This window comes from Vollenhovia emeryi, unplaced genomic scaffold (genome assembly GCF_000949405.1).
Source record: "Vollenhovia emeryi isolate VEMERY1.0 unplaced genomic scaffold, V.emery_V1.0 DF939120.1, whole genome shotgun sequence".
Lineage (NCBI taxonomy): Eukaryota > Metazoa > Arthropoda > Insecta > Hymenoptera > Formicidae > Vollenhovia > Vollenhovia emeryi.
The window spans coordinates 4,743,275-4,763,069 of record NW_011967246.1 but is presented as its reverse complement, the minus strand read 5'-3'; the positions used below and the strand labels follow the sequence as shown (position 1 = coordinate 4,763,069).

At 44.5% G+C, this 19,795-nt stretch overlaps 1 protein-coding gene across 1 annotated transcript; it reads right to left on the bottom strand.

Moving 5' to 3' along the window:
- Positions 1 to 10,336: 10,336 nt before the first annotated feature.
- LOC105570706 (dedicator of cytokinesis protein 7) lies at positions 10,337 to 19,177 on the bottom strand. Its single transcript, XM_012028143.1, has 20 exons — positions 18,939 to 19,177; positions 18,348 to 18,522; positions 18,086 to 18,264; positions 17,860 to 18,001; positions 17,212 to 17,415; positions 16,958 to 17,149; positions 16,663 to 16,887; positions 16,306 to 16,580; positions 15,931 to 16,246; positions 15,545 to 15,850; positions 15,257 to 15,462; positions 13,415 to 15,178; positions 13,220 to 13,347; positions 12,886 to 13,148; positions 12,555 to 12,814; positions 12,031 to 12,465; positions 11,613 to 11,965; positions 11,061 to 11,263; positions 10,661 to 10,980; positions 10,337 to 10,585 (listed from the first exon to the last, which is right to left on the bottom strand). Exons 2-20 carry the CDS (start codon positions 18,486 to 18,488, stop codon positions 10,531 to 10,533), a joined length of 5,967 nt encoding a protein of 1,988 aa, XP_011883533.1. The 5' UTR covers positions 18,489 to 18,522; positions 18,939 to 19,177; the 3' UTR covers positions 10,337 to 10,530.
- Between the last annotated feature and the right edge of the window lie 618 nt (positions 19,178 to 19,795).

Genomic DNA, 19,795 nt, shown 5'->3' with positions numbered 1-19,795 from the left:
CAGATTAATTGTGACATTTAGCGTCTTGTTCGCGTCGGGAGAATACGGATGGCGAAAGAAAGCGGTGGCGGATGGCGGGCGCGGTGCCTTCACGTGCCTTCCTCGGGCGAGACGTAGTCACCTGCCGGTGACGAATGTAAGGCAAATAAGATAGGCGGGAGGAGAGAATGGTGGAAGTTTAATGCTCGGGTCCTTGGCAGAGTCGAAATAAATTAAACACGGTCTTATACCCGCTCGGTTCTGCTCCGCTTGGTACTTTGGCTAGCGGTGGTTGGTGCCTAGGTATCCCGAATTTCGTCTTCGTCTCGGTGGATATTTATTTAACATCCCTCGCCCCGACTTCCCTCCTTCCCGCGAGCGTCTTCGCTTCTCCCGTAGCTTCCGACGCCTTTGTAAATTAATAAGAGCGGACAAACACGCAAAGGAAGGAAGGAAGACGAGAGGCTCGTTCCCTCGCCGCGGACTCTCGCACAGGGATTAACGAGGAAAACGAAGCTAAGCGCGTCTTCTCTCGCCTGCGAGAGGGGAGAAAAAAGTACGTGCAAACATCTCACGGAGGTGCGACCTTTAAGGTCACCTTCATTTATTCACAGCTGAGCTCCCAGCCGTCGCGTCGGGTTCCGCACCGCGGAAAAGAGAATTTCGTCCTTGCTCGCGCGCGAAAAGGGAATTCACTGATAAATATTAGCTATATCATGAGTTGCGGTTCGAATATATTTGCGAAAATTCCCGAGGAACGCCCAGAGGGTACGGTAATGCAGACCGAACCTAGCGAGAGACGTCACACGAATACTAATAAGCAAATAAATTTTTTTTTATAGCGACGATCAAATATATTCGTAACGTCGGATCTCCCGCCTAACTCACGGGGCGGGCCCCTCGTCGTCTTTCTTCCCCAACTTCCCCTGTACGCTAAAAGAGTTAAATCTGGTATTCTCCCTCGCCCGCAATTTCCCGAGCGCGAATTGAGGATTTCGAGACGTTACTCGGGGTTGCGCGCGTTACTCGAACTGTATGATTAAATTCCCAAAAGCGGCGGGGATGCCTACGACGCGACGATTCAACGTCTCTTCCCGGAGATGCGGGGACGCGGTATACGAGGAGGACTGGCTGCTCGTATAGGTGTAAAAGCAGCCTTGAAGATGCGCTAAACGTAACTACCCTAATCCCCGAGAAGTCGATGCGTCGTCGGGGTTAACGAAGCGCCCCATACAATGGATACCCTAAATCAAGTTAGCTACCGTTCCCGTATAATTTCTCAATTTCGTCATTAGGGCAAGATCGCGGCGCGCCACTTCGTTGTCTAATCAGGCTAGTTTCCAACCCCCGCCTGCCGAGTCATCGGGTAAAATAATTGCGACTGATACGCCCGGGGTCGAGGTTTCGTCATTACGCAATAATAACTGGGCGAATTAATGGAAAAAGACTTGATTTAACGAAACACGATATGTGCATCCACTCTGCGCTGATTGCTATTACAAATTCGTAAGAGGGAATTTGTTTGAAGAAAATCACAAAATCTTCTCGAGCGTATAATTGAAACAGACTACTGCGAACTAAATAGACGATTGGAAATGTAGAACCAGCGCTAGCCGCAGTGTGTACCGTCAGGATGCATGTACTCCTTACACGTAGCCGCGAATACGTGTAAAGCATAGGGAGAGAAACGCTCGACGACAAATATTTAAACGCATGCAGAAGCAATGATTACACGATGACAAGGGGTGGTGTAGTCTTGACGCGTGATTGCAGTAGTTTAGAGTCAATATCTGTGGAATGCACAGGCAGAGATGATATTTTTTAAACAATATATTGAGATCTCTCGCAAATAGAGATTCAGGTACCAAAGTCCATGGAGTGGCCCATGAATTAGTTACGCGCGTCCGTGCGCTTTTAAGAACATAATATATTATTACTTCTCAAATACTAAAAGTAGATATTAATATAGATAATATCTTAAATTACTAAACCTTTGTATCAGCGTTTTTTAAATTGATAAATACTCAAATATTTATAGATATAAAAATTATTTATCGATTCTTATTAAAATAATATAATATAATGCTATCTTATAGCCGCACCGTCGTTCTCACGCGCGCTCATATTCATAATCTTTTTAGCACGATGGAAATATTTCTTCGCAATTATAATTGAGACAAACAGTTACATATATGTATATACAGGGTGGTCCTTAAGTATTCGAAAATTAAAGAAGTAATTGAACGAGGTGTTTCGTGAGAAAATAATATTTTTTGAAACTTCGAAGACGGTTAGAATTATTCCTCTGAAATTCGCCGTGCATTCGTTAGTAGTGGTAGTGGTTAATAGGCTAACTTTAGGCGATTGAAAAATTCTGGTATCATCAATGGCGGTTATTGAGTTCGGATTTTTGATGGAAAAAAAAGTGATACGCCCGACCTCAATAACCTACACGCCATTGATGATACCAGAATTTTTCAGCCGCTAAAAGTTAGCCTATTAGCCACTACTGACGCGCGGTAAATTTTCAGAGAATAATTGGAACCGCCTGCGAGGCTTCCAAAAAATATATTATTTTTCCCTTACACCCCGTGTCTTCGGAACTAATTGTAAGCCGTTTACGACAAAAGCGCGTATAAGCTTTTTCTCATAAAGTTATCTAAGGGAAGACAGAAAGACAGAGAAAGGCAGAGACAGAGAGGGGGGAGCATTCTTTTTCACGGTATAATTCGTTAAATGAACACACGTAATAATCGCTCGCATTTCTGACGCTACGCCCTTCATTCACCATTTCACATAAAAATTGCGGATGGTATTCATGCGTTGCAAATGAAGTAACAAGCGCTCCATCGGAAACCATTTAGGTATCGCTCGAACGACCGCACTTCTCTGAAATACCAAGAATAATAGTCCATCGAAAATCAATTACCGGCCCCTAGCGTTCTTTTCTACGCCGCTTAAAGAATCGCATTCATTATTCCTGGCAAGGGGATCGCACGACGAAATTTGACGATCATTCAAATTCTCCCGGGGTGCCATCGATCTTGAAAACGCGTCGCCCGTGCTATAATTTCGTTTAATTAAAATCTTCCTTACGTAAATAAGAAAAGCAACTAAAATTCCCTGCAAAAGTAGAACAAAAACGCGCTAAGCAGACCGTACATTCGCACGCCTTTCGCGCACGCTCCCAGTAGCTCTGTAAAATTGAGTCAGTCGCGAGAATCTACACGTGCACCAAGAATCATCGTCTACACGAGAGATGGATATGTCCCGCATACGATCCACGCTGTGTGAACTCGTATTTCGCTATTTATTGCCGTTTCTCACGACGCGTTTCAGCACGATGAGCAAGCTTTACAATCGCGGCTCTTCTCTCCACCGTCGCTTCTCCTGTCCACACACGTACGGCGAAATGCCAATAAAGAAAAGACCGCAACGGTCCCTCAGTATGCGACTACGCGGTTTAAGTGTCCCACGTGAGCCTTACGACACTCGCCCGAAACAGGCTTCCGGTACAGCTGCGAACACGTCTTTTCGTGGTGACACGTGTACGTTTATGACGAGAGAGGGATGATAAAAACCGTTTTGAAACCTCACCTGAAATCGCAGATGACGCGCACTCGGGATCCATCGCACGTCGACAAACGCGTCACGGTTGCTCCTCAAACTCTCTTTTTACGCGTGGATACGGTTCGCGTAAGAAGAAATCGCGTTGTTTGGAAAAATTGTGAGGAAAACCGCGCACTGTTTTGTATTGAGAGCCGTCTACATGACTGAAGGCAGCAGTCCATTTGATGCTACGAATGCTTCGAAGCGTTCTTCGCCCGTTTCTTTCTTCATTGAAGAAAAAGAGATGTATACACCTTGAAATATTTCTAGTGTTAAATGGACCGCTGCTGAAGATCGAAAGGAATAAACATGAGTAACATATGATAATCGGATGATAATTGAAAGATAATCGAATCGTGATTGACAACGACGATGATTGGAAAATATAATCTGTCTAAGGTATATTGTTGGGAAATTTGTTTTCTTGTTTTCTTAAAAAATACGCCGGTAAAAACTTTTGTGTTCAATATTTAACATATTTATGTGTTAATTTAAAAACATGTTGTTATTGTGTTAATTGAACTGAAGTGTTAAATTACACAGAACCACAAAACAGTTTTGGAAATTAACTGGAACCAAAGTATTTCTTACAGATTTTAGGTCACTACGCGCGCGTTCCCTGACCTGCCTTACGTCCTAAGTGCCGAATCGGACTAGCAAATATCGACGTGGATTGGGATTGGCAATTGGCGATTGTCTTCTAGCTAATGAGAGCAAAGCAGCCAGCGATTTAATCGACTCTCATTGGCTAGAGGACAATTGCCAATCCCAATGCAAATCCAAATTGTCGGCGCGGATTGGGTTGGGATTAGCGATTGGCGATTGTCTTCTAGCCAATGAGAGTAAAGCAGCCAGCGATTTAATAGGCTCTCATTGGCTGAAGGACAATCGTCAATAGCCAATCCTAATCCAATTCGAGTTGGCAGTTGCCAGTCTGATTCGGTCTTTACGCCTTTTTTTTAGAAACAAACGCGCCGCGATATTTTCGAAACGTCACAACTCGATGGGAAATAATCGTAGTTAACATAAAACAAAGACAAACTGTCTCAAATATTTATCCTATATGTCTTCATATTTATTTTACGATACAATCGATTTAACCGCATGCGTCTGGAGGAAAGATTGAATCTCGGATAAAAAAACTTTCAATGTTTTATATGAAATAATATCGCAATGAAAGATGATAATTCCTGGGTGAAACAATGGTATAGTAATTAATATTTCTATGGGAATTAATATTCTGATTTTAATAATTTTTAAAGAAAATTCTCTCAGGTCTTTTCGTAAGCTCTTTCGAAAATTCTGAAAAAACCGCGGCGCAGCGAGATCATCTTGTCGATGGAAGCTTAAGGTGTCGAGATTGCGAAATATCATCGCGACTTTTAGGAATCCGTAATGTCGACGCGCAGCTACAGTTTTGCTGTTGCGGGTTTAATATTATAAGCTTATGGATTATGGTCGGCGAACTTCGCATCAGCGAGCGCGTTGCGCACGCGTTGGGGCGGGGCGCGGGTGCGAGATCTGCCGAAGTTGCGCCGCGAAAAAGCTCATCCGCGGCTCTCCTCGCGCGATTTACGAGATTACGGGAGGCTGCGGCGCGAACGCACAAAGCGGGGGCGAGTCGAGTCGCAGACGCTCTCGTCTGAGAAACTCCCCGTCATCGCGCAGAAGACAACACGGAGAAAATTACTCTCCGCCGGTCGCGTTGTTGGAAAAGTAATTAACGCGTTCGTCGAGAGAAAGAGAGAGAGGAGGGGGGGGGGAGGAAGAGGGGGAGAGAAAAAGAGAAGAAGAAAGTGATAGGGGTGCAAGGGGGAGGGGACCGAGCCATACCGGGGTGTCGTGCCGGGAAGTTTGCTAATTTCGCGCACTCGGCAGTGCGTAATCAAACGGAACCGGTATCGATCGCCAGGTGTATCCCCTAGGGGCGACGCGCAAAATGCTAAATAATTCATCACGGAGGTGTACGACCGTCATTTCGCGAGACGGAGAGAGGAATTCCCGGCGCCTCCTGGGCCCCCGGGTTCGGGGGTTCGCCCGCTCTTGCCCCCACGACCACCCCACACTCTCGCCTCCAGCCCTTCCGACGATTCGATAACATAATCGCGGTGGGCGAAACGTTCCGCGTCGAAAGCGCGGAACAAGCCGGAACAAGAATCTGGAGCCGGAGGCTGCGCTGCGCGCGGACGGCGTATCAGGGGGGAGCAGGTGGATCCGGGAGGGGCGAGGAAGCGGGGGGGAACCGGGAACTATAGGAATTATATACGCCGACAACCGGGATTTCGATGCTAAGTGAAATAGCCGAGTTAATTACGGCGCCGCTCTAATCGAGTTCTTGATGCTATTAATTTGTAGTATAATACGAAAGATAATGTGGGAATGAAGTCCCTCGCGGGAGACGGCGGCTATCGCAGATCGCCGTATTTGCGGCCCGCCGGTATCGAGCGGCGCGCGGATCCGACTTTGGGCTGCAAGTTGGAGATGATAAATTTTCCCCGGTACGCGGGAGAGAGAAGGGACATCAGTCCGAGTCACCGAATTTTTCGCAAAATGTGCCGGGCTCGCACCGGCCGGTCGAGATGGGCGGCCATGCGTTTCTAATTCATTTGTCCGGCTCCCCCGTAAATACGCATTTGATATCACGCTCGGTTCTGGATGGGCGATATCGCGGCAATGGCGGGGGATAATTCCTCGGGGGTTGAAGGGCGCGTGCCGAGAAAGTTCGCGGGACAAATTCGCACGGATTCCCGAAGATGCTGGGAATATCCAGGAGCGGGGGGGAGGAGGGGGGCCGGGCGCCCTCGTAATCCCAAATAACTCGCATTTCGCTGTAAATTAAGTCACAAAGGATTCCGCCCTTTTATCCCCTAATTCCGGACTCATTAATCGTCGAGCGTCTAAAGCGAGCGCACGCGCGTAATCATTACGCAAGAATAATAACGAGGTAATCGTGAACAAATAAGCAATTAATTATGCGCCGTGATGGATTCGCTTGGCGGACGGTAACGGACGGTGCGGCGAGTGTCGCCCGCGCGCTTTCCGTCGGGATTGTACCGTTTTCAACTTCAATCGAGGGTTGTTGCCCACTCGGTGCGCGAATGCTGCGGGGAAAAAAAAGCGCGGCCGTATAGTCCCGAATCCGGCGATTAATCCGTTACAGCGATCACCCAGGCGGCGCTTTTCGCGCGCGCGATGTACTCTCGCCGGATAAAAAATGCGAAAAACCCGGGACCCGGGCGGAGCGGGGCCCGCGTGCCGACGCGACTGGCGCGAAACTAATGTAGCGCGGCGTGTTCGCGCGCGTGCTATTGGCCGATTTGAATATTTCAAATTAATTCACTCTCATCCCTTCCCTCCGAGGCTTAACAAGACCGAGGAGCCCAACCTCGTGATTGCAAGCACAAAGAAATATTCAACGGAACGTTCATGAATATAATATAAAATACAAAGCGTTAGTCTTTCATGACGATTCCGAGATTCCCACCGCTTTCAGCGCTCGTGATGGATCGAGAGAGAAATGTGTGAATATAATAAATATAATTGTATCTGTATGAAATATTATTTATAACAGCTGCGTTTTGGCGAATCACCCTGGCAGAATATTTGCACAATTAAATTGCTATTGTTACGACGAGCCGCCGCTACGAGGCGTTTCATACTCGTTTAAGTAAAATTCACGCGAGACGAGATACATAAAAGCAGGCCTAGCGGTAAAGACGTCCCATGCTAAATCTTTCCTAAACGTTTAATACACGTAATTGTGTTCCGCTGCGTTTTGACGAATTACCTTAATTATTTCCTCCTTTGGAGGATGCAATTATTACGCAATATTTGAGACATTTTCCTATCGGGGTCATTCTAGAATTCCAAACATTCGGCATTTCATTCGCAAGTTCAATGTATCAAATATTTCTCATAACTCAAAGAATGAAACTTAGGTATGGGATTTGACTCGGATTTTCCATCGAGCACATATTGAACTTGACATTCCTCTCCTTTTTATATAACATAAATATTCTTTTCGGAAAACAATAATCCAATCGCGCGAGCATAAGAATAAGCATCCGAATCCTGTCGCGCTTGGGAAAGGAGAAAAGAGGAGGGAAGGATAACGGTGATTAACGATGACAAAAAGGACGGCAACTCCTCGCGGTCGCGAAGGGGTTGGAAAAAGTAGATTACCAAATAAGCGAGGAAGCGGGAAGGCACGCAACAGGAGTGCAGGCGCGAAATGGGGCGGGAATCGGGGAGAATCGTCGGCGCATTTGAGAGTTAAATGGACCGTGAACAATATAAACAGGGTAGCTGCCGCCGCCGTCGTCGTCGGAGAGGAACGCGAGGGGGAAAATTTCGAACGATACTTTTTGCCCCGCACCGTCACCCCCGTCGGCCTTTTCCTCCGTATCGCTCCTTTCTCCTCTTCCGCTTCGCACGATTCCGCATCGCGAGAGAACACTTCGAGAGGAATTTTCCGCGACGCGGTCTCGCTGGTACCCCGAAGGAAATCTCTTAACGCGATCAAAGTTTTCCTCGAGAAAATCCTTCGAGAAGTCTCATCCCGAGTTCAAAGGTAAACCTTTTATCTGAGACCTCCAATATGGAAGCCTCTCTCGCCTCCGTTACGACATTTTAAGACGCTTTATTCTGTTTCCTCTCCCCTCCCCCTCTCTTTCTCTCTCTCTTCTTCTGGTCTGGAGAGTCAAGACACTCGGCGCATCTACGTTTACGTCTGTATCGTTACCGCTTCCGTTCGACGCACGTGAATTTGAGCGCATCATTTCTTCAGGCTGGTAATATCACTTTACGGGCATTACGCGGAATTTCGGGAATGAGAAATAATGGAGGAAAGACGAGGAAGAGATTATCCGAAATTTTAGGGCAGTACCTATATATAAAATACAAAGCAATTTCTGCATGTATTCGCGATAATAACATTGTTTTCAAACACGCTTTCGACATAAAGTCTTGAAGAAAAATGACGAAATGTGTATATTTAGCGTATATTAGTGTATATTTTATATAATATAAAAATATTATATAAAAATATTTAGCCCCCATAAATCTCTTTTTCGATAAAAACAGAGGGGTCAAACCAAAAGCAGGGGCGACTCTTGGTAGTCCGGAAATCAAGATGCAGGTAGCAATAAAACGAAATGGTTATTCGAAAATGATACGAGAGCGAAAAAATGGATAGTCAGGGGACGATGAATAGGCGGAGGGAGACAGCCCGGAGGATCGTAAACGGATTGTTCGAGGGTCCATTGATTCAATGAAGACAGATATTCGCCTACTTCCTTTCTCTCTCGTCCCTCGAAACATAAGCTGATTGTGTACAAAATTCGCCTATATTTTCAGTGTTTTTCGAGGAATACAAAAGTGCATTTTTTACTCGAGATCTAGGATGCCGTAATTGCAAGACGGTTTCCATTTAATAAATGATGGGAAAACGTCTTTCAGCTTATTTTAATAGACATATGTATGCTTATAAACATATACAATACAGTACCGGCCAACATTATATCATCCCAGATAGTCAGTATGCGTAAACAATGTATGGAAATAAAATGACAGCAATTGATGCTAGAACTCTTCGCTAGGAATTCAATGTTTGAGTGATTTAAGTACAGTATAGCATAATGTTAATATGTAACACCCGATAACAGGTGCATCTTGTAAGGGCAATGAAATGTCACAAAATACATGAAATGTCACAAAATACACCATGATTTTCGATTTTTTTATTCGGGCACTTTAAAACTAGTTATGCTCAAAAAATCGAAAGGTGACATAATTTTAGCCGGTACTGTACATATATGTACAATGTATATAAAATATAAAATACGCGAATTATCTTTTATAACTTACGGCTTAGAAACCAAGTGCGTTATACGCCATTCTACTCGTACATTGCATTCGGTGCAATCAAGTAATAACTAAAGAATTATTTCTAGTCAAGGTGTTATCTAATCTAGTCCTTTTTCGAAAATAATGTTTATCGTAGTAAAGCGTTCGTTTGATTCATAAAATGCAAAACCATATAAGAAAATGTAAAGATGATTACACAGTATCAAAATTTATATTTCTGATACAGTAAGTTGCTGAAATGCAATAAATATCGGTAGAAAAAATGTCAAACATGTAAGTTATAGCGATAAATTAATCTTGATGAAGTAATAATTAATACAGAAACATATTGTTAGAGTTCTTAGACTTGTAAGCACTTGCAAGCACTTAATGCTGTAAAACTACATTGCGTTTTGACAAATTTAATAAATAAACGCGCAAATTGATGAAAAATCTATGAAGATATTTAGAACAAAACATATTGCTTGATATATACATACAAAGACATTTATCAGTTATGAAAAAAATACAAATTCTAAATATAAACGTCCAAGTCATATTCATCTAATGTGACGGTCACAACATACCGAAATACTTAAGTACTCGTAAGTATAAAAATCTCAATTATACAAATAAGTATACAAATGAGATATTATACAAACAAGTTACGCTGAATCCCTGCTCTATAAAAATGCTGATTATTGTATGGTTATTAAATTTAGCGTTAACAAGTTTGGAAATCCGACAATATTTTATAATACTATCTTGTTCTTGTTTTTACAACAAAAGAAACTATTTTTCCTAATAACTCATACATACATACGTACACACACATATACAATATATATATATATACATATATATATATATATATTCTCTATAACTCATAAATAATAATACCTTATATAATTTTCTAATTAAATATTCATTTTACAAATAATTTGAAATAATTTTTAATATTATAAAACAAGGATTCAACGTACGAACATGTTTCACAATAGTGATTGCAAGTGGAATTAGCTACATGACAATCGCATACACGATTAATAATTGGATACATTAGTCTTTGGTAAGCTTCAATGGCAGTGTTTCATGTCCCTACCAGCGCGGAGGAGTCGACGGTACAGCTTGCTGATTAATTAAGGACGGTCCGCTACGTGGCAGCGTAACAGTAATTTCTTTAACGTGATAAAGTTGAAAAGATATACTTTTAATTAAAGCTTCTTACCTCCAAGCAATGAGAGGTGCCAATCTCTCGGTCAATCTTTGATAATTTCTCTCCAGCTCCCGCTGATAATCCCGCTGATCGGGTCCAATCAGATTCTTATTACGCCGCAAAGCGTCGAGACACTTCTTTTGGAAATCTTTGAAACACAGACGAAGCTTGTGCTGCAATCTGGTCGGTTGGGCATTTTGTTCGCGTAAACCGGAAAGAAACACGACCGCTACCTCAGCAGGTCCTTGATTGACCGTCGTGCCAATGCAACCTTGAAGGACCATTTGCAGCATCTTTGCGTCGGGTGGTTCCTGAGCGGTCGCAGCAGCCACCTAATTAAGATCACAGAGAAATGTATTACATGTATACTGTAAAAGTATGCTGTTAAAGTATGTGAGGACTCGATCAATACCTCGGCAGTCTTCTTCTGTATATCTTCAATTGCCACTTCGATGGGGCTCAGGACTATCTGTTTCCGAGCCACGACTCGAATTCTGGTTTTCAGATACGGGAAATGCGTCGCTACCGTTAATATGGTCTTCCGCTTGCACTGTTCGCGTAACTCGCCGTGAGCCTTGCCACCAGGTGTAAAAGGTGTCGCATAAACAAATCGCTCTAAAAACAAAAGCCATTATCAAATCGAAATTCAAAATTATGTAGAAAGGGGAGAGTGCCAATGTGAGCCACAAATTTTACCACAAAAATTAGAAACAAAATTTCTCTTTAATATAAACATTTCGACCCCGTTTCGGGTTTTCCTCAGTACAGCTACAATAAAACAATCGAGAATACAGGATGTGAACGCAATACTTTTGAGAATAAAATCAGGACAAAATTAAAATAGGTAAAACCATAAAATAAGTAAAACTAAATTAATTAATCAAACTTTTCTTAGGTCCTGGATGATTAAAATATATAAATCACCCAGGAGATCCGTGTCATTCTGCAAATTATTAATACGCACTTATGTTGAAATTCCGGTGGAAAACGGTGGGTCTGTGCCTAAGCTCGTGTGCTTCGAAATACGGTTCCACATAAGTGATCTGGACGTAGGCTTTGTCCGGTTCCAACTTGGTAGGATCCACAGGATTCGAATCCTTTATTATGACTATATTGTCTGCGCCGAATCTCTCGGCATAAAAGTTCTCGAGTCTCGAAAATATCTCCGGGAGCTTCGTCAACGTTGGCTCTTTGTATACGAACTCTTCGCCGGCGAGATCGCCGAATCGAGCGCCGTAGAAACCAACTCTGAAGTACGTCCCGAAGACACGCTTGCCAGCCAGTTGTTCAACACGCGTATATGCCTCGTGAAGTTTGCTAAAAGAAGTTCCGAAAAAATATCTTACTGATCACAACGTGCTAAATAATTTAAATTTCCTTACCCGTGAATGTTGGCCAATTTCTTATAGTCGTGTGCAGCTTCCGCTATAGGTAGCAACACCCTGTAGACGTCGGGAATAGCTTCGTACATTCCAGCCGCGTGAAAAGAGCTGGCCGCGTGCTCCAGTAAACCCGCCAACCCACTCTCTGAAAAATCGGGACCCAAGCAAAGCCCCTCTTCTCTTCTGGCCAGTACGTCGTCGCCGACAGCACTCTCCTCTAAAGCATTCGGTGTTACGGCATTCAGAGCAACGGCTCCTACAGGCCGGCCGCCACCACCAGGTTCGAGCAGATGAAGATATTCCGCTACCAGAGCGGCACTGTGCACCAGACACATCGCTGCTTCCGTGTGATTTTTCCTCTCCATGTGCTGCTGCGCCATGTTTGCGAGCCAAGTCAGACGAAGATCAGGCGATCCTTGATAACCCTTGGCGATTCTAAACAAAATTTAGATATACCCCTTAGCTCGTTACGTCTTAATAAGTTAAATTATCATTGTTTGCTAAGATGCATTTAGAAATCTTACCTGTACATTAGATCCAGGAGCATTTCAGGATCCTCTTGGAATTCCTTCATCTTAACAGTATCAGAGAGGATCATATGAAGATTGAACAACAGGTCCTTCACCTGTTCGGGGAAACTCGTGTCCGCAAGCTCCGTATCTCTCTCGGCGTATACCAGCACCGTTTTCAACGCTCTACGCAGCGCACCCTCGCTAGGAGCTCTTCCTCTTCCAACCAGAGCAGATAAGGATGTGGTGACTTGCATTTTGACGCGCGCAAAATTCTAAGAAGAACGTGGGATTAAAATAACTGAATCACAGATCGCAATACTACGAGGCCTCGCGACAGACTTACATTCCCAATTTCAAAATTCTGTCGCATCAACAAATACAGGCTCGCAGCCGCGTGACTTCTAATAGCGCTTAAGGGCGAGCTGCATCGAGTCAGCAACGTCAAGCACAAATCCCCGCAGCGCTCGCTCTCCTCGTCAAACAACGCGCTGTGATACTTGAACACCAAAGCCCGCTGCGTGTTGAACATGTGCTGAAGCACCGATGTACTTTGATTTCTGGCCAGCGCTCTCAGTAACACCTTCAATACCGCGCCGACGACCGCACCTGAGTAATTTTGAACATGTGATTGATCTGTCATGTCACACTCAAACAGCGAAATAAAAGATCGACGGTACCTCCACCGCCGTCAGCTTGAACTACGGATTCTAAGGTATCTAATACGACGAGAGAAGCCTCAGCCGCTAAGGCTCCTTCTATATGAGCGTCTTGCTCTACAGCTCTTCCTTCCGGCTGCTCGCAGGATCTTGAAGGATCAACATAATTATATAATTATGACCGTAATTATAGTAACAGCAATACAACATTTGTACCTGTAAGGCATTTGATCTTTCCGCCATCTCAATTTGTCTCCAGTCACTCTCTCCTTTCTTCGTAGCATCATTTCACTCCTGGCGCTTCCCTGACCGAGAATCACGTCTTCCAGCCGCGACCGAATGTCGCTGGTGGCCGTTGCTTGAGGTGGCAATCTTTTCAGCGCCTTCTTGCCTTTGTACTCGAAAGCTGCGGTAGCAATATTCAGTACTTGCAGCAAGCTCAGAATGCGCCTCGCGCTAAGCTCGGAACACCACTGCGCCAGAGCGGTGCGTTCTAATCCCTTCAGCACCCATAAGGCACACATCAACAAATGTCGAGTAGCCTCGGAGCTCAAGGACACGCGACACTGATTGCCCGCGGTGTCCGCTGACGCTCCGCCAGCGATAGCCAGCGCCACCGACTGCGTGATCGATCCGGACTCGTCCGGATAAACGCTTTTGTCTTTCGAGTCCCAGTGATAAAGTTGGGGTAAGGCATCCATCAAAATACTGAGTAACGGCAAATACAGCGCAGCGACCCTCGCCTTCGCCGCGGGATCGGAGTATCGTGGATCGGCATCGTGGCAGCTCATAAGGTGTCGGACGGTCCCGATAGCTTTATTCTGCAGCATCGGATTTGGTATCTCCAAGGTGTTCGCCAGATCGGAGAGAACGATGCCGACCAGGAAGTGCTGTTGCCTAAACTCCTGGCTGAGTTCCGAGAACCGGGCTCTGTCCCCGGGCACGAGAGTGGATATCAGGCTGCCCGAGCTGCCGGTCGACGGGCTGGGCGATGCCGGAGCGGATCCCGACGTGTAGCCTGTGCCGAAGGGAAGATTCAGTGCTACGTAGTGCTCGTGCGAGCACACCGTTCTCACAAGATCGAGTTTCAGAGCGTACAACGCTGCCGAATCGGGAATGTGCATCGACGCGTCCGACAGCGAGCAACAGGCAGCGCGAACAAGCGACAACACGAATCCCCTGTCCATTACGGATAGCAGATCGGACAGGAAATTGCCGAGGCTCGATATCAAGTTGGACGCCACGCGGATCTCCTTGCCGCAGCGCGACACCACCTCGGACGTTAACGCGGCGATGAGCGTCGCGACGTCGTCGCAGAACTGCGGTGAGAATCTCACCTTTCGCAGCGCTTCCATGGAGCCCATCTCAGACAGTGTGACAGCCATCGAGCGCATTATCAGCTCCAGAAAAAACCAGGAGTGGGTTATCGCCAGTTCGCGCGCCTGTCCAGTGGACACCACCCAGTGCAAGGCGAGTTCCTCGTGTAGAAGTCTTCGGGTGGGATGACTGTTGATCGAGGGAGACTCCTGCCGCATCGACGCCGTTCTGTCTAATCCCCGCGAGTGCATCTCCATCTCCAGATCCTCCAGAGGCAGATCGGGATTGCTCTGCGCTCGCACGACGCCCCCGTTGTGAGTCATGCTCGGCAAGGAGCACTGATACGCGATGTAGGTGGCCAGGAGCGCGTGTCTTCCGTGCGCGTCCAATTGGCCGTCCGGTAAATTGGTGATATTTCGCACGAGCAGTCCCAGAGCCTCGAAGATGGTGGCCGCGACGTTCAACGATTGGGACGGCAATGTTGGCGGTCGCACCAGGAGACATAGTAATTGATCCAGTAATTGGGGAAGAGATCGCACCAAGGCGGAATGCGAGGCACGCGCCAATTCGAGGAGAGCCGACTTCAATTCGGACTCCATGCCAGCTTCGCCGATACGAGGCGGAACTTGGCCGGTTTCCAGAAAGCCACATAATGATAAAAATCTGCAAATGTGGAAATTATGTTGAAATTTGTTACGTATCTTTTTACTCGATTTACATGACGGAAAAATATATTATTACCGGTCGATATATTTGTCTTGCGGATGAACGCTAGAAACAGGCTCCAATATGACAGTGAAGACCCCTCGATGAGCATCGACCCATCGAGTGCCTGGCAGAAGAACATCGGGTGCGATGTAGGAATAATTTGCAGGTGGCGGGTCTAGCATAGCTGGCAAACTGAACTCGCCCGACTGGAGATGACCATCTCTTAAAAGCGGTAGCCACTGCAAGAGAAAATTTACATATTTGGTACATCGGTGAAATTATCAAGTCCGCTAGTTTTATTAATTGCCGATGGAAATTTACCGTATACGCGACCGCCGTTTCCACGTTAGGTTGTTCCGCCTTCTTCTGGCAACTAATATGATAGAAGGTGAACAGTAAGTGATGTTTTGCGCTCAAGTCCGCTGGTAGTCTCATCTTGATTTCGTCGTAAAAGTTGGGATTTTTGTTGTGGTACGACACGGAAGTGAAATACTCGTGCGTCATCTCAGGACACGATGATCTGCCGAAGATAGCTGTAAGCGCGTCGGCTTCCTGCTCACCTCCCATAAGCTGAATTCTTACAGCGATATTGCGGGCCGAGCCAGTTCTGGAGCTGAAGTTCGCTTCCTACGCACAATAAAACATTAATTCTAATGTCATTTAATTAATAGGAAACAATCGATCGTACAATTTTATTTGATACGCACCTTGGGGTAAAGATATAGAAGGTTACGATACATTAAATCTGGCGAAACGACTTCGCTTGGAAATTCGAGTATCTCCTTAACCGGTCGACTCTTTTCATCCGGATATGGAACTAATCTTCTAAGATCAGGATCAAGACATCTCGGCAGTTCCTCGGGTCTGGGACTGAGATCCAATTTCAGTATCCCTGGTAGGCATTTTAATCGTTTCAAGTTAGAACCGGGTCTTCGTAGTTCAACCAAAAGCTTATAAAGATCTTCATCGCGAAGTCGCTCGCTTTCTTGCTTGAAGAAGCTCGAGACCGTTAAAGTAATGGGCCTACAAGAATATCAGGATGTTATTTAAGCCATTTCGTAGAAAAATGGCATTGTACAAACCTAAAGCTATCGAGGCAATTAGCAAAATCGTCCGGCGACCAACTACGTCTTTTATCCGAGCTCCGTCTTTCTAGCGAGCCTCGTCGCGTCGGCGGTTCCACTTTCTTTCGCCACTGCTCCAGGCCGCTCGACTTTCTGTCTAAAGATCCAGCGCTGCCAGTGCTGTCCGCATCGCCACCGCCTCCGATTACACCAGACAGATGAATCGCAGTCCACGCGAGAGGCATTCTGTAACGGCCCAAGCGTTCGCACGCAGCAGCGGCGGCAGCTCTGACCTGCGGAAATCAATAGGATAATAATAGTTAAAAATCGCCACTTTGAATGGCATCAGCATATTTCATCTCATCACTTGATTACCTTATCTTTATTTTTATCTTCGCGTAAATATGGCTCGGCACACTCCGATATGTCGCCTTGCAGTACTTTCTCTAGCCGCACGACAAGAAACAAGTCGGGACTCGGCTTACTTACGCTCAAAACGCAACTTCTAGCTAAGGTACTTGCGTCGCTGTAAGCGATGTGTCCCCCAAGCATTCTTTTCAATCCCTCTGAATTCATATCGACGTAGAAATTCTCAGACACCTGGAATATAACGATTTGTAATTATGCATTCTCGAAGCCATAATTTCAATGATAAAATAAGACATCGTACTTTTTTCTTTTCTTTGGCGTCATACAATGCGAGGTTCGCGAATATCGGCTCCACTTCCAGTTCCAACTTCAACTGCAGACATTTCACGAGAATTTTATGAGCAAAAGGCTCCGTAGGTTCCGGGGCAACGCTGATTTCTTGCCACTCGTCGTCAAGAGGAGTTGGTGGGGCGTAGAGCGGGAATAAAGCTTCCTGAGAAATAAATATCGGAATTAAAATAAAACGAACGGGTTTGCCGCTTTGTAATCTCGTACCTGTCGATCCTCCAATCTCTTCTGCTCGTTCATCTGATCGATCGTTTCAAGGCAGACACGATCCAGCAAACTCGGCAGAAGAGGGTCGTGCTGCGAATGCCGCAAATCCAGACTCGCCCAAGATCCTCGCGGAGTATCTCCGGAATTGGACAAGTCGTCCTCTTCGTTCGGCGACACACAACCATTTGCATCTTCCTGATCTACCTAATTGAGACAAGTCGTTTTCATCTCCTGTCACACTTGTCATAAACAAGTTAATTTTATCTCGCTAGGCGGTTGAAAAATTTGTGTTACAATAAATTTAACAAATATCACATGTTCCAAACAGTCCCACATAAATTTGAGGAGCAGATTTCCACTTCCGTCATTGAGACAATTGGCGTAGGTGTTGGTGGAAGAATAGGACAACATTCCGTTGGATACTATCCGTGCACTCTACGAATCTATTCCATGACGAATTACAGCTGTCTTAAAAGCAACCGGTGGCCCTACACCTTATTAATTAACAAATATTGTGTGTTAGTCAGGTGTTCACATTATTTTGTCCATCCCCTGTAAATCCTAATATGGTTGTTAAAACAAAGTTAACACAAACATTTTAACCGGCATATTTTTTTATTAAAAAACACTGTCCAAGCGTGTAGGTACCTCGAAATCTTGCCTAGGTGTATCCTGAAGCAATCTGTCTCTGGCGATGGGTGAGATTCTGCCCTTGTACTTGCGGTGTATTACGACCCAGTCTGAAGTAAAACTCTCAATGCACCTTTTCACATAAGGCGACACGGTATCGCTGAAAGACAAATGATCAAAATGAAGAATGAACGGAGAACACGACCGCGCTGCAATTAATAACTCTTGGAATATTTCTCTTTACATCGATTCGTGCGGTACTACCGGCTCCTCCGTCCGAATCTTCCTCTTTACGACTCTCAGTTCAACATCGCCCGGAGGAAAATCTAGGATTGGTTTCAAAGGATCCCGGTCCAGTACCGACTGATGTTGTCCCAAGAATTCCTCGTAATCCAGAGGTTCCAATACCTCGCACAAGGACATCTGCGGTAGGATTAAATGTTAATTGACTTCAACGTCGACTGCCGCTATCTTAACACGCCAATTTTCGAAGGGGGGCTGCACACCGTGGAAGAAAATCCCGAAACACTGCTACCGCTCTTCGACAGATCGCGGGAGTAGGAGGTTGAAGTGGCAATTTGACGTCTCACATCGGCGGCATGCTGTTTGTTTAATTTATGAGCAAAGGCACGCTGGACCGAAGACATTATAAATGCCCCAGCGAAATAATCCGACGAGATTCTGCAATAAAAACAGATTATGGACAGGCATAAATCCGACAAGACTATAGACGGTTCTAGCTGTTATAAATCCAAATTAATGTATCACATATTTCTTTCTTATTATGCAAATTTGATTGTTTGCAATGAAGTAACACATACGCGCATAGCTTCCGTACGCGTCAAATTTGCCAATTAACAAGTTTGCTCAGAAATAACTGCGTGCCGAACTAATATGTATAATAGGACGTTGTAACAGACTTGAGAACAACGGTAAAATTGGAAAACAATGATTAATATTCAACGTGAGAGCAGCTCGGAAATGGAGCAGAAAGTTTTAGACAGCCGCATTTAAAAGGCGTAGGAATAACGAGATATCGAGATGAGAGCGTGCATTTATTAGAATTCGAATATTTAGAAATGCGAGCCGTTACTTACGTTAATCTGAATTCATCGAGAACAAGACGGCTGTGAATAACCAAAATCGCAAGCAAGTAAATCGCTGTCCTCCAATATCTCCCTCGAACCTTGGATGCGTTTGACGTGACTGACGCTTTTCGATGTTAGGTCCCTCGGGTGAGCATCATCTATACTAGCGACTAAGTTGTTTGTCTCAAGGTTCTTACCATCATTTGATTTGTAAAGTCATCTTTTCTACCGACACATTCAAATAATCAGTGTTGTGCATAGATGATTTTAAAACTAGCTAGATAAAGATAAGATAAAAATATATTAATTTATCTTAGATAAGATAAAGATGATTTCGTTTTGAATATATCTAGATAAAAGATAAAATTATATGATGATTCATCTAGATAATTTTCAGATAACATTTTTAAGACTTCATGTAAACGCAGTAGAAAAAGTTATAAAAAAATTATAGAAAAATATAAATTATAAAGGGGGATATAGAATATATTCAGGTTAAGTTATATGACACACACATAAATGCATGGTCTACAACGCCATATTTAAATAGTGTAACTGTTAAGTATTTTTATGTGGCCCTAAACCAAATTATCTGTACGTTATCTTAGATAATTTAGTAAAGATAACACTTACTTTCATCTAAGATGCAGATATAGATCATACTTGTTTTTATTATCTATATAAAGATGAGATAACGCTAAAATTTTATCTAGATAATCATCTATATAATTTTATTTAGATAACAGCAAACACTGCAAATAATACAGGGTGAATCTACCGGAATTAAGTTGGCGCTGGGAGTTCATATTTTCGTATAAAGGCTGGTCTACAAAATACATGGAGTAAGCTGGAGTAATTAAGGAGTA

What these genes read in the sequence shown, in the direction of transcription:
- LOC105570706 (XM_012028143.1), bottom strand. Translation starts at nt 18,488, where the DNA reads ATGTCTTCGGTCCAGCGTGCCTTTGCTCATAAATTAAACAAACAGCAT. An exon ending in AATTGCCTCGATAGCTTTAG is followed by an intron (nt 16,247 to 16,305) that starts GTTTGTACAATG and finishes ATATTCTTGTAG; the next exon opens with GCCCATTACTTTAACGGTCT. An exon ending in TCAAGCTGACGGCGGTGGAG is followed by an intron (nt 13,149 to 13,219) that starts GTACCGTCGATC and finishes AAAATTACTCAG; the next exon opens with GTGCGGTCGTCGGCGCGGTA.